At 38.0% G+C, this 13,915-nt stretch overlaps 1 protein-coding gene across 1 annotated transcript in view; it reads right to left on the bottom strand.

Moving 5' to 3' along the window:
• The window catches only part of VPS13D (vacuolar protein sorting 13 homolog D (S. cerevisiae)), a gene marked incomplete at its 3' end in the record, with an annotated part of 53,675 nt that overhangs the window by 27,853 nt on the left and 11,907 nt on the right, over nucleotides 1–13,915 (bottom strand). Inside the window, exons 19-31 of the mRNA XM_010086826.1 lie at nucleotides 12,206–13,913; nucleotides 11,695–11,846; nucleotides 10,047–11,081; nucleotides 9,056–9,146; nucleotides 8,427–8,553; nucleotides 7,590–7,770; nucleotides 6,378–6,560; nucleotides 3,705–3,921; nucleotides 3,045–3,255; nucleotides 2,737–2,908; nucleotides 2,343–2,455; nucleotides 1,585–1,794; nucleotides 128–393 (exon numbers count right to left, since the gene is read on the bottom strand). Of these exons, the coding sequence (XP_010085128.1) occupies nucleotides 128–393; nucleotides 1,585–1,794; nucleotides 2,343–2,455; nucleotides 2,737–2,908; nucleotides 3,045–3,255; nucleotides 3,705–3,921; nucleotides 6,378–6,560; nucleotides 7,590–7,770; nucleotides 8,427–8,553; nucleotides 9,056–9,146; nucleotides 10,047–11,081; nucleotides 11,695–11,846; nucleotides 12,206–13,913 (4,666 nt within the window). The remainder of the gene's footprint in view (nucleotides 1–127; nucleotides 394–1,584; nucleotides 1,795–2,342; nucleotides 2,456–2,736; nucleotides 2,909–3,044; nucleotides 3,256–3,704; nucleotides 3,922–6,377; nucleotides 6,561–7,589; nucleotides 7,771–8,426; nucleotides 8,554–9,055; nucleotides 9,147–10,046; nucleotides 11,082–11,694; nucleotides 11,847–12,205; nucleotides 13,914–13,915) is intronic.

Genomic DNA, 13,915 nt, shown 5'->3' with positions numbered 1-13,915 from the left:
AAGTTATTTCAAGCATTTGTAGCAGGTTTCTTGATTTTTCCACTCTTTAATGGATGTGTTTTTCCACTAGCACATGGCTTTTCATCAGAAAAGCTCCTAAAAAGGCATTAGAGAAGAACACATTTACCTGTCACATTAACCTTAACTTCCAGTTGTTTTTCTGTAGACACACGTAGCGATGAACGTTTTGTAACTACTCCACTTTTCACTGTTTTTGGAACTACAGCTGTTTCACTACTGTAAGTTCGCTGCCGGGACGAGAGGGGATTTTCCCGCTTTTTGGAATCTCCAGGTGTATATAAAAAGTCATGAACAAGTAACAACCAGTCAAATATTAGAAACACACGGAGGTTGTTCAGAACAACTGTGAAACTGGAGGAATCCTTAGTAGACCTTTTAAGAAGAGAGAAGCATAGAGAAGTAGACGCATGAACTTTACATTTTGCATACATTTAAAACAATGCACAAAACCACACGTATCTAGCACGTAAGAACTATATGGAACTTTATACGGATATACTTTGTGTTTACAGAGTGCCCGCTCTTTAAAATATATATTTTTAAACAGATTGAAATTCATCAAGTTGTACCCACAGAAACCCAGCCGATCTTAACCACATGAATTCTAAGCTGCAATGATACAAAAGGTGAATTGAAAAGCTAAGTAACAGAAAATTAACTTATAAAAGCTTCTTTAATACATTTGTATTATTGATATCGATTTGCAAAGTCGCAAATTTTAAAACTGATCTTTTTATTATTATTTTACATCTGTTCGGTATCAAACCCAACTGCGTGTGAAACTTAGACCTGGCTCCATATCCCTACAGAAGATCGGATGTACAATGTGTTTCCCCTCACGCCCTGACGGAATTTTGCAGCGCAGGAAGCTCCTTTGTCATTCAGAAAAAATGCTCGCCTTACTGAACTTCCAGCATCACATTTTGAATTATCTGGCCAGGAGGGATAAAAGTCTTTGGCTTCATGATCTGGAATACCAACTGTATTTGGTCACGCAAACTGGAAAATAATCTAGAGTGCTTAAATACCATGAAACAATTTCATATCCAAGACATTCGAACTACAAGAAAGGACTGTAACTCCTTTGTGAGAAGCAGCCTGCCTGCACTGCTCCCAACACTAAAAGCCTTTAAGCCTCCCCAGAGGTGCCATTTCTGTATCTATTTGATTCTCTCAGAAAGGCAAGTGTGACACCTACTGGAAAACAGCTTTTGTGCAACAGACATTAAAAATTCTATAGTTCGGTTTTATCCAAACATACAAGTGATAAGCCAGACTTATCAAGCTCTCGGCACTACTGGTTTTAGTAGGCCAGAACTTAATCTGGTTTATTACACATTCAAACCTAAATTTTACTGCAACGAGGGGAAAAACATTCAACCACCTTTAGGTAATTCATAACTGCAGATTTCAATCTATCAAGTACCACTGACCACCCCAAAAATGTCTTCAGATTTAAATACAATGCCAGCAGGTTTATCTACATTAATAACAGCTGTATTAAAAACAAGACAATCCTGATCAAGTATGTCATTATTAAAAACAAATCCCAGAATCACCAACCTGAAGTGCAATTCAATCTGGATTGCTCCTGGACTACTAGTATTCTTTGATGACTGAAAGATGCAATTGAACACATTCGGCGTGCCTGCGGCAGACTTCTGTCCAGCATAACGTGTGTCAAATGCCATCATGGAATGAGAAACCAAATTTACAGACTTTGTTCCATTTGAAGAGCTTTCAAAAAGCAACTTGGATTTCTTAAAATCAAACCTAGGAGAATAAAAAAGCAAAACAATACATTTAAGAGTCTCGTCACGCATTTATTTCTAGAAGTCACTTGTTTGAGAAGCACGCATGGTATACTGCTGATACCTTTCATTTACGTATTTTCTAAAACAACTATAGTAACACCTCGTATCACAAAGATAGAAAGTAGATCTATGCTGTATGTAATAATGTTTTCCACTGGTACAGAACCTTCTGGATTAAAAAAAGAAAAACAAAAAACAACAGAAATCTGTTTTTTTAAGACAGCCTCTCAACATCTTCTTAATTAGAATGCTGTTTGTCCTGGGCAAGTCAACTGATTACTGAACAGTGACTCAAGGACAACTTGAAAGACACAGATGGTACATTTTGAACAGTGTCATTCCCTTTCTTCCACATCAGCTGAAACTCTCAATTCAGACTCTAAGAAATTCTATTTCATTGCATTATTAAACCATAATTTCATGTATTATGTTAATTTCTGTTCTATAATCTCTCAGATGAGCATAGCATTTAGGATAAAGTATTCAGTAACAAAAGAAAATTCATACCTGGCCAAAGAGCTGCATCCATCTTTTCCTTTTGGATCCATCAGTTCCAGACTCACATTAACCATGTCAATGAGGAATGACATAGAAGTATACACTTCTCCACTCAAAACTGTCTGAAAGTGGAAAACACCAACATTCTTTGTAAGAGAATCTGTTTAACTTTCATTCCTGAATTACAATGCAAACACCTGTAGTGTCTTTCTCCTTCAAAGAGTTTCATTAACCACTGCTGGGGAAAAGTTACATTTCAAAACACCATTGCCTTCAACTTGAAAAACGCATATTAATCCATTTTCACACTACTGTTCTATAGCTCCTTTGTTCTTAAACAAGATGTCACCATCATCATCACCCCAAAAAAACCAAGCAGCCAACTCCATATAGTTCCTCTTACATGAATTTTTGGATCTTGCAAATCATAAGGCCGCATGAACTCTTCTGTTGGCTCCCCGAGGTTGTTCTCCAGCAGCCCACGTATCAGTTTATACTTATTCAAATCCAGAGAGCAGTGGACTGATGACAGGTTGCCATGTATCGATATGTCTGCAACTGCGTGACTTAGCTCTCTACAACAAAGGAAAAAACTTCAGTATTTCAAGGTGCTGTAACACAGCAGGCAATACTTTTAAGACACAGTAAAAGGAATCAAAAATGTTGGCTTTAGGATGACAGTATAAAACGATCCTGTTTAGACAAACTCACTTGTCTAAGTTTCTCTCTACTTTTAACTTCAGTCTGAAAGGTTCTGTTAATAGGCTCCGTCCTGTCTGCCTCACGAAATAGGATGGAAAGCTCAAATCCGCACTCATATCTTCCACAGCCTTTGAATATTCCCTCTGGTATCTTTCTGCAGCAAATATGTCCATGTCCTGCAGATCAACCACAATGCAGTCTAAGAGGCAGATGTGATCCTCTGCAAGTGCACAGGAGATAACACATTAAGAAAGAAAAAAAAAAAAAGACTCTGCACAGAACTAATGTAACTTAATTTAAAGAGAAAGTCTCTCCTGGAAGTTATTCCACTTTTTTTTTTTTTTAATTCACACTCATCAACCGACACCAAGCTCATTCACAGGTAAACGTACTCTCTTAATTAAGAGTCCAACTATACTCCTCATATGTCTGCAATATGCATCTCAAAACATGCCCAAATTGCAGGGTTGTTCTTCCACAAACTGAACTACAATGCCATCATCCTTTAAGATGCAAAAATCAACCTTGAAATTAAGAAGTCATTTATTTTTAAATCTACAATCTTTAGACCCAGAGCCTTACTTTTTCAGTGTCACATAAGACATAAGCCAAATTGCACTGCACTCAAGGAAAAATAGCTATATGGGGTTTCTACTATTTGTCACATACCTGGGCTGTCAGGGTTTGGTACAACAGGTAGCTTCGATTGTTGCCCTTGGTGCTTACTCAAAGTGCTCAGCATTGGCTCACTCTTCAGCCTAGAAATGTTTGTTCCTGATGATTTTTTCATGAACAATCCTTCCACCGCTACCTTTGACTCATCAGAAGTTGTTTTCTTCATGCTATGTTTCGGGGTTCCCAAGGGAGATGAAAATTGAACTGAATCCTGCTAATGAAAGTAGTTTTGTAATTAACAATAGATTCTTAATTTAAATTTTAAGGAACCAATACACCAAGGTTCAAGCTGCAATAAATTATTGCCAAAAAAATGAATATTTTCGTTCAATACCAGTATCTTTTACTGTAGAAAGATAACCACCTTTCTCCTAAAATCTTAACAGCAGATTAAAACTTTCTATTTTTAAAAAAGTTTATTTCAGCAACATTTTCAAAAAAGCTGTGAAATCTTTTCAATGAGAAACTGATTCAAAACCAGTGGTTCTTGCACAAAACAAAAAACCCCTCCATGTACCAAACAGAGGTGTTACGCTGTCAAGACATCAAGCATTTCTGTACACTCAAGTTGTTAAATATTTAAAGCTGTCTTTCAGAACATCTTCAGATGAACACATCATGCCATGATTTCTGCAAGATCATGTCAGCAACTTAATATTTCAGTAGAATACGTGAACGAACATTTCTATACATGAAGTTATAATTGTATACACTTTAATTACTTCAGTCATCATACCAAAATGTGTCCCAAAATTTTTCTGCAGTAGCTAATTTTAAGATAGAATAAATCCCTACCCTCACTGTTAAAATCCCCACAGGTGAAAAAGGAAAAGCTCATTTATATTGATGTATAACATTTTAGACCTTTCCTCATCACCACATATATCCAGTGGAAATCTTATGAGCTTTTCCACCTTCATGATGCTGTCTAGCATCAAAAACCTGCCAAGGGTATAGTTCACGAGTAAAACAGTCACACCAACGTTAGGAATTTATTCTCCCTAAAACATATGGCTGGTGGAATAGGTTTACACACTACCTTTAAACTCCAAAGCCAATTTCAGGGTTCATTTAGTCTGTCCGGACTTAAATTTATTAACCTCATGTTTCAATTTCATTCAGCTGCCCGTGCCCTAGCAGACAACCATCTGTCCTTAGGGATCCACTTGCCCCCTGCTGGGGGACCGCTCCCTTTACCCATGGCTGCACTCCTGCGACTATCATTTCCCACCTTTCTTCTGTATCCAGCTTCTGACATCACGGTACAATCCTTACCCATAAACTTTCCTTTCCGGTTTTAATTATTAATCTTACATGCCTTACATGGTTTTCAATTATTAGTCATTGGAAAAATTCATTGCAGCCATGATCAAGGATTATAAGATTAAGAATTTGAAGACATTAAGGTTTAACTTTATACTGTAAAAGCAAGACTGAAAAGTACATGCAAAGAAAAATCATCACATCATCTGTAAATCAATGAATTTACACAATAAATCCAAATTAACAGCTCCTCAGACATGCATAGAGAGCACACCGCAACAAATTTGAATCCAATTCTTACAGAATTCAGCAAATCCTTTAGAACAGAAACATCATTTTTAAGGTATAAAGGAACTTTTGAAGTGCTAAACTCCGTAAGAAAATCTCCTTTTTTTAAAAAATGGATGAGGAGCACCTGAACACTCCTATAAAGATGTGAAATACCTCAAATAAAACTGGATCCTTGTATGCATTGCCTTGTAAAATCAGATCCTCAAAAATAAACATAGGACAGAAAAAAAATGAAAACAAAACCGAACCCCAAAACCCCACCCGATCCCATTTCAAACCCCCAAATTTCTACAGTGCTACGTAACACAGTATTTTAAAGTTGAAATAAAACTACTATGCACACCTCCTTTCTCTTAGCTTCTAACAATTTAGGAATCTACCACTTACAGATATTTAAATACACCAGCACTCCAGAGTACAGAACAGAACTCAACATTACAGCCCAGTATTTCCTTTCAGTAAAGACACTGACAGATATAAACCAGATGAAAGCAAAAGACACACCACAAACCTGCTGCAGCAACTTCATCCACCTAATTTCTGCCCCCCTTTAAAATGGGATCAGCAGGTTCCCAGAACAACTGCCCATTTGTTGCACAGGTTAGACATAGAAAGCCATCCTTACCCCAAATTTTGTGGCTGCATCTCTCAACTGCAACACTACCCTAATTCTCCAGAGTCTTCCAGCAAGTCTCACCCTATACAGATCTCTATTTTCTCTACTCAAACTGTTGAAATTTTGTTTGGTGAAGACTTGAAGCAGCTACCAAAGAGGGTGAGCTGAAAGCCTGTTATGCTCCCACGTTCAGGTGTGCACCCAGCTGGGTCCTGCTTCCTAACAAAGCCAATTCTAGTGAGTTCCACACCCCAGTCCCCCCTCTGCACTGAAGGTCTCAGAAAGCGAGCCCAGGTGCAGAAGGCAGCAGCTGGGCACCATCAGCAGCAGGCCAGACCCAGATCACCCACCACAGGGCATGAACTCTTTTGCTACTAGTAGTACAAAGTGTATATACAAAGTAAAATGTAAGATTCATTTATAATTTTGATACAGAAATAAAACACACAAGGACTAGAAAACCCACAAGCTGATAAATTAAGAAGTAATGTTCTTACCTTGTTCTTTAATGAAAATGTACCCGGCATACCCGCAAACAGAAATCTGTTCTTGACTCTCAGTTTTCCAAGATTAGCTACAATAAGACTATTAGACTTTGAGCTTTCAGGTATAAGCAGAACAGGAGCACCAGCCTCAATATCAAGAAGAACTCGGGAAGCTCGCTGTGCTTTATCTCTTACCTGGGAAGAGTAAAAATTAAGTTTAAAAAGATTTTTAAATAATACAGGAAGTGGGTGGTTACTTCACACTGATTAGTACCGATTTCAGGAACGCTATTCCTTGTTAATTAATTGTTATTTTGTTAACTAACAAAATTAAGATGTGATAAAATTTTATACAAAAAAAGACAACTCGAACTCTTGGTTTAGGCAGAGAATAAAGGCTACTCAAAAAAGGACCATGATGCAAACAGAGCACACCTGTGCAACAGGTGCAGCAATCAGGAGCGAAGCACAGTCACCACTGAACTACCAGAGGCATAACAGACACTACTCAGCTCACTTCTTAAAGAAAAGGTTACTTAAGAAAAATTATTTACAAAAGGAAAAAAAATCATCTAGAACAGAAGTTTCAAAATCAGATTCAAACTTCATAACTGATGCACAATGAAGCATTTTAATACATGCAAGTATTAACTGTCTTTCTTTCAATTATGAGAAGCAACTTTAAAAAAAAAAACTACTACTACTAACTATACTAATCACTCCCACACTAGGTTTTGTACAAAATAGGCTATCAGTGTCATGATTGTTTATACACTCTGTCCTGCAGTTCAGCATCTGATTTTCCCAGTCTACCAGCCATCCTACTTAATCAAAGACATACACCTATGCAGAACAGAAGGCCTTGGTTCTCCTTATTCAGGTACCTGGTGAACAGGGGAGAAAAGGCAACATAAAATCCTGAGCCCTTGTTGTGCAGCATCAGAACGACAGGAAAACACGTGTATCAGCGCACACTGCAGCAGCCAGGCGCCAAAGTCCTAAGTAATGTGCAACTTTGGTACTCTACACTTCAAACAGCAGCAGGAAGGTTGTAAACGAGGACTTTTAACTACAAGATCAGTATGAGCAATCTCCACTAACATCAGAACTCTAAAACCTCCCACAAATTCAACGCACTGAGTTGATGCATTAACATAAATTTTATACTGCATTTCGACTTCCAAAAATAGGCTAGGAAAGAACAGAAAAAAACCCCAGACATACTGTTTGTCCTTCAATTGCTGCTCTCTGACGCCCCAAGACATCCTGAAGCTGAGTAAAATGCTGGATGAACGACACCACCTCTGCCTGGAAACGCTGCGTGTGCACATACTGAACAGATGCCATTCGCAGAGTGAGACGGATATCACACTCCCTCTGTAGCAACGGATCTGGCCTCCCATACCTATGATAAAGATTGAAAGCAAGATTCAGCTACCTTAGCTACATTTTACAAAGAGTGCTACTCATTTTTTTTTTACATTCAAAATAATAATATAGAGGATTTAACATATGTCCACAGTATAATAAAAACTATTTCGATTATAGATGTGAAAACCTGGTTTTATATTCATTATTTCTAAATTATGTATATTTAAGTGCTACTGTGGTTTAATTAAGCAAACAGAAAAACTCTACGCTTGGAATGCACCACTAATCTCTAAACCCTTAATTCCAAAATTAAGGGTCAATGGAAGATCTACTTCCTCAGCTGAAAACCTTCTCCAACTTTTAAAAAACAACTACTATTTTATCTGGGAACAAACTATCACCTAAACGCTTTCAAGAACAGCTTTAGAGGGAAATTAAAAACTATTTTTTCCTGATAAGCCATGTACACTGCAGGACAAAGTTGAAAAAGAAAGTTAAAAATCCTAAGTTTACGACTGAAGATGTTCCAAGTCTCGTTTAAGTCACAAGCATCCAAAGCAGAACCATGCAGGCCTGACAGCTGTGGGTTTGATTTTTTCAGGTTTGTTTGGGTTTTGGTTTGGTTTTTTAGGGGGTAAGGTGTGGAGTTAATGGTGCTAATATCAAGCAACTAGAATTTTAAATTCATACTTATAAATTTGGAAAATGAGTGCTTCTTCGCCACTTGTAGTGAAACGTTCTCTGTAAAATTCTCCATGAGCTGTAAGGTCACTTAAGGACAGACTTCCAATACTTCCTTGCAGGGCTAAATCTCCCTCTGCCAAACACAAGAGAGACAATTAGGATCCTCAAACACAGGTAAGTTACTAAAACCCAAAAGTTTATATCAGTGGGACAAACTCACTACAAGCAATTAAAGATTGTACTAGCCCAAACATAACTTATGCTTTACATATATAATGGGATCACACCACTTTGATTTGTGAAAACTTAGACAGAACCCTTTTTTTTTTTTTTTTTTCTCTCTAAAACAGTAATATGCACTATTGTTCTGCTCTCTGAAAGTGAAGTACTAAAATCCTAGCCAACTTCAGCTAAAACGATCAAGGGTTTGAGAACGGGGAGGGATGCAAGGATTTAAAATCAAGCCTGAAAAAGCAGAGGAAAGAGCAGTGGGAAGACAATGTGCATCTTGCCCAGGAAAAAACCACACAAAAAAACCAGTGAGCACCAAAATAAAAGCATTTCATATCATGACTCCAGCGCACACCTTCTTTTATTTTAAACTGCATACAACCTTAGCCCTCCAATGCACTCACCAATCACTTCCAAGTGAGCTGCAAGTTTGGATACACTGGCTTTAGCAAGCTCACTAGTTGTCTTACTCAGTACTAACGACAAAGAGTGGACCTGGTAAAACAAAAAGGAACAGGCTGGTGTTAAACAATATGTCTTCACAGCTGGAACATCTTGTTAGTTTTGTTTAAGACAACTGCACTGCAACACACAAATGGCAAACAACTATCTGACTGGAAGACACTGGAGGAAAGCAAACTTTTTGCTTCCTTTTTTGCACATTAATAGGTCTCCCAAACAACTCAGATTGATAATGTCATCAACAAATCCTAGCACTGTTATCTTTGTCCTTTTCTCTTTGAAGACTTGTCACTTTTAAGTTGGACTGCAGGACCTCTGGGCAAAGACTATATATAGACACATAATTTTCTTTTTTAAATACATGTTTATAAATACATAGACACATATGTCTAAATATTTCTAAAAGTATAAAATAAATGCCAAAGTACCTAGAACAGCACCGTGCCAATTTCAGTATGTCAGGTCTTTAATCTGGAAGCAACCTTATCATTTAAGAGCTCACAGACATTTAGTCTGTGCCATGCCTTAGCCCAGGGAAACAGCAGTCGCTGCCCCACAAGACTTACACTTTCCTTAGACTCTCAGGCACAGAGCAGATGGATGGGGCTGGGGGTGGGTGTCAGACTCTCCCCATGAGAGCTCCATTGGATGAACATGGAGCAATCCACTCCAGCATCCCTTCAAGTGGCATACATGTGTCTAAGGAGGTCACAGAGCAAGGGAGCCAATCATTTTGCTAATGTTTTGCTTTTCTATAAACTTCTGCATTTTTTTTTAAACTACATCTCTTCAAGCTTTAAATCTACTATTTCTGAATTTATGTGCATTCTCCTCTAGAACATGAAACATTTGATTTAAATGTCACCTTAAGTTTCTATAAACCAGACGTTTTATGACAGACAATCCAACTACTATTTTGCATCTCAGGTATACCTTCAGATCCAGCTTAGTGTTTACAGGGTCTTGGGCTTGAGAAGCTGACAAGGTATTTATTTCTGGTTTGATTGTCTGCTGAGTATCTTCAGGTGGCAGCTTCATAGCATGGTTATCAGCAGTAGATCCAATCCCAAAGAAATCCAGTATCACTACCCAAGTTTGCAAAGTTATTAAGACATCTAGACAATTAAAATCAACATCTACACTACGGTTAATTTTGTTATAGCGAGAAGAAAACTCAGGATGTTTCCTATCCACTAGAAATATATTTATATGAACTAATGAATCATCAAAGTTACTTTTTCCACAGGGCAACTTGGATCTGTCTGCTGTTGGAGAAGGAGGTGGAGTCAGAGGATACTCAGAATCAGCATCTTCTTTTTGCTTCTTACGGGAGGCACAAACTGGTCTTTGGTACAGCTGAAAGACATTAGGTGCTTCTTCCATGTGGGAAGGCAGGGAACGGGGCATATCTGGATATTCTACATTGGATACCGAGGGACAAGACTGTGAAAGATATTCCTTATGTGCTAAACTGGATGGCTTGGGTGCTCCGTGGGACACCATGAGATGCTTACACATAGAGTCTGAGTTTTTTTCCAGAAGATCTTCCATGAGCAGAGAACGCAAGGCAATCTGAATAGACAAAGTCTGAGGATGATCTTTAGCAAACTCCACATCAAAATCCTGAAACTTCAGGCTGACAAGGCCTTGTGCACCAAGTGTAAGATCACCGCTTAACTGAACCTGGAGCTCAGAGATGTGAAAGTTTGCTTGAATCTGAGTAAAAGATTTTGTTTCCCTGATAGCTAACGGCTTGTTTGGAACAGAATTAAAACTGGAATGGCTGAATAAGCCATTTTCCTTCCGTTCACTTGAGAATTCTGTGCCTGTACTATGAAGGGATGCTGAAGGAGGACTATGACAAGGTGAAGATACAGAAGTAGTTGGAAATTTGTTCAAATCTTCACTGTAAATTAAATTATCCAGAGTCTGAAGGACTTGTTCATATACATGCTTTGCTAACACCACCTACAATGTAGAAAAAAGAAACAACCATCACTTTAGAGCTCTCTATATTAATAAAACCAGTACATATATTTTTGGACTAACAAGTGGAAAGACTGTGGAATGTCAAACCAGATGAATTTTAAGTTTGTCCACAAGTAAAAAATAATGCAGAACAAGGTACAATGCAAAGTCAGAGCAAAACAATTCTTTTGTATTAGCTCTGCAAAATGACACCATCTGGAAACATACAGGAGAGGATCCCAGAACAGAACACCTTCCATTCCTAGGCAGAAAGCATCCACACAGAGTTAGTTTTTTTAATTCCTAATTTCTACTAGAACTGCAAATAAGCATTTTTGGACAGTGGAATTTGGACACTGATGCATTTATTTTTCCTTCTGTGATAGCTGTTCAGGGTAAGTAAATGTTAGACTAATTCACAGAGGTGTCTAAAACAAGATTAGGTTTTGGTCATTGTTATTATGGCTTAAGACTGTCTCTTCTAACTGCATGTATAAAGATCTGATTTCTAAACTACCAGCATGTTAAACCTGAAGATATCTGCCTGAAAAATACTTATCTTCTATGCAGGAAAATACTTTTATATGACAGTGGAAATACTCCATCACTATACCTGGAGAGGGGTCACAAATTTCCCTTCAATCCTCATAATGCTTGATATTTCAAAGTCTTCATTACTCAGCGGAAAAGTTAAATCCAGATCTCTCTCTAGTGGTATCTTTTCCAATCTAAACTGGATGGTGGTGTTATTCAGAATGTGGAAAGCTGTTAAGAGACAGTGAAATTAAAACAACATTATAATAAGTGAACTGATTTTCCTATAAAGACTGCAGAGCAGAGGTAACACAGTGGCTATTTAACTTGCTCAGAATCTCTTAGCAATGCTAAAGTAAGTATACCTGGCTACGTTTTGTTAAATTTCTGCAGGAAAGCACTATTCAGTTTTGCTTAGGAGACTAAATATGGATATAAACAAATAACTTGTCCATTCCAATTAAAATTGAGCAGTATATTTCAGGAGGACGGGTGAGACAGAATATACAACCAGTCCTATGGTCAATACACGTTTTTAGTACCATCTACTGCTCATATTAAAATAATTAAGAGTCCTCTGATTAACATACCATGGCCTTTATGTAACGATTCAAAGAAGTCATGACGAGTAAAATGGGATTCTTCCTGGCTATTAATACTGGCAGGACCTGAAGAAGAATGCAGCCCATGAGGTATTTCACTTGCAGGTTCCTTCTTGCTCATAAATTGACTGCTATTTAAAGAATACATTTTAATATCTTTTATTTCAACTTGCAGTCTATCACTTGTAGATTCATCTTCTCCTGGTACAAAATTCTGAATAGATATTTGTCCTAGATGACCTACAAGCAGTTCAGTGCTACCAGGCTTTCGAGGTATTGAGACAATCGGTGATTCAATGTTTATATTTAATATAAGCTTAATAGTATCAGTTTTGAGGGGTTGTGATCCAAATGCATAGCCTTCATTATCTTCTAAGTTGGCAACATCTCTTGATCGTGGTGTCGTATCAAACAAAGAGACCATTTCACTGTATTCAGCAGTTTTAGTTGCCAAGACTGTTGTAACTTTTGAAGCTGCACTTTTCAGCATGCTGCGGAAATTCTCTTCCAATTCATCCATTGACAAAGTTAGTTCTTTCAAAAATTTAGGAGAGTGGTTGTAGTGTAAGGAGGCCATTTTGAGGTTGAGAGAACATTCCTCTTTTGACTTTTCTGTGAAAGTGAAACTTAAAGCATCTGGAAGGCTACTTCCATCATCAAGCCTAAAGAATAACGATTCAAAGTAATCTGCCTCACCAATGAGATTTTCATACCTTCCTGTATTCCCGATGCTGACAACATACTGGTTCTTAACACTGTCTTGTGTTAGGTCCATAAGGTGAAGGCATCCAAGAGAGCCATTTACATCCAATTTACTACACATGGAGACATTGACTTTAGTGCCACCAATACTGGCAGTTGCAATTTTTCTGCCATATTTTTCTCCATTTGTCATGCCAACTGTCCTGAGGAGGAGTATATTTAACCAGTGAATATCAACTGCTACCTCTGTATTCTGTACATAAGTAGACTGGAAGGTTTCCTGTTCCCTCCAATCTTTTTCCAAGTCAGTTATTAAAGGCTGAGGACTAGAATCTTCTTTTTCCTTTGGGAAAGATTTCTGGAGAAACCCAATCAGTTCAACAATAGTCTCCGGATTAAGGATGATATCCAGGTTGTTCACCTGTACAGAGATCACCTGCAGACTGCTATCCAAATTCATCGATGGGCACTCTGCACTCACAAACTGATACTCTAATTTTATCAGGGACTCTTGATCTTTCCCATTGTTGCCAGATGAAGTATTTGAGGCTGTAGCACATCTCTCTGCCAAACTAGTTACATCAATGGGACGTGCATCATATGGTCCATAAACTGGGGACTGAGCCCTGCTGTCTCGAAGACTTCCTGTTGGCACATCAAAACTCAGGTTCTTATGAGAAGCCATCAAAAGATCAAAATCTGTTCCATACGTTTGCATAGTATCAACCAGTAACAGGCCATGAACGGTCAGGGACACTTCGGCATCATACGGCCTTTTCACAAAATGGGCATTGGTGCCAAAAACTTTGAGTACAGAGATATATCGTCCATTACTTTCAACACCCAGCTGCATACAGTTTACTTTGAATTCAGCCAAAAGCAGCTGAGATTCAACAAGAACTTCCCTGGTGTGTTGCTCTAGCATTACAACACTCTGTGTTAGATTCATTACAGAATCATGCAAACTGCCGAGCTGGTCTACCTCTGCAAAAATCT

This window comes from Pterocles gutturalis, unplaced genomic scaffold (genome assembly GCF_000699245.1).
Source record: "Pterocles gutturalis isolate BGI_N339 unplaced genomic scaffold, ASM69924v1 scaffold26506, whole genome shotgun sequence".
NCBI lineage: Eukaryota > Metazoa > Chordata > Aves > Pterocliformes > Pteroclidae > Pterocles > Pterocles gutturalis.
This window is presented reverse-complemented; position numbering and strand designations above follow the sequence as displayed.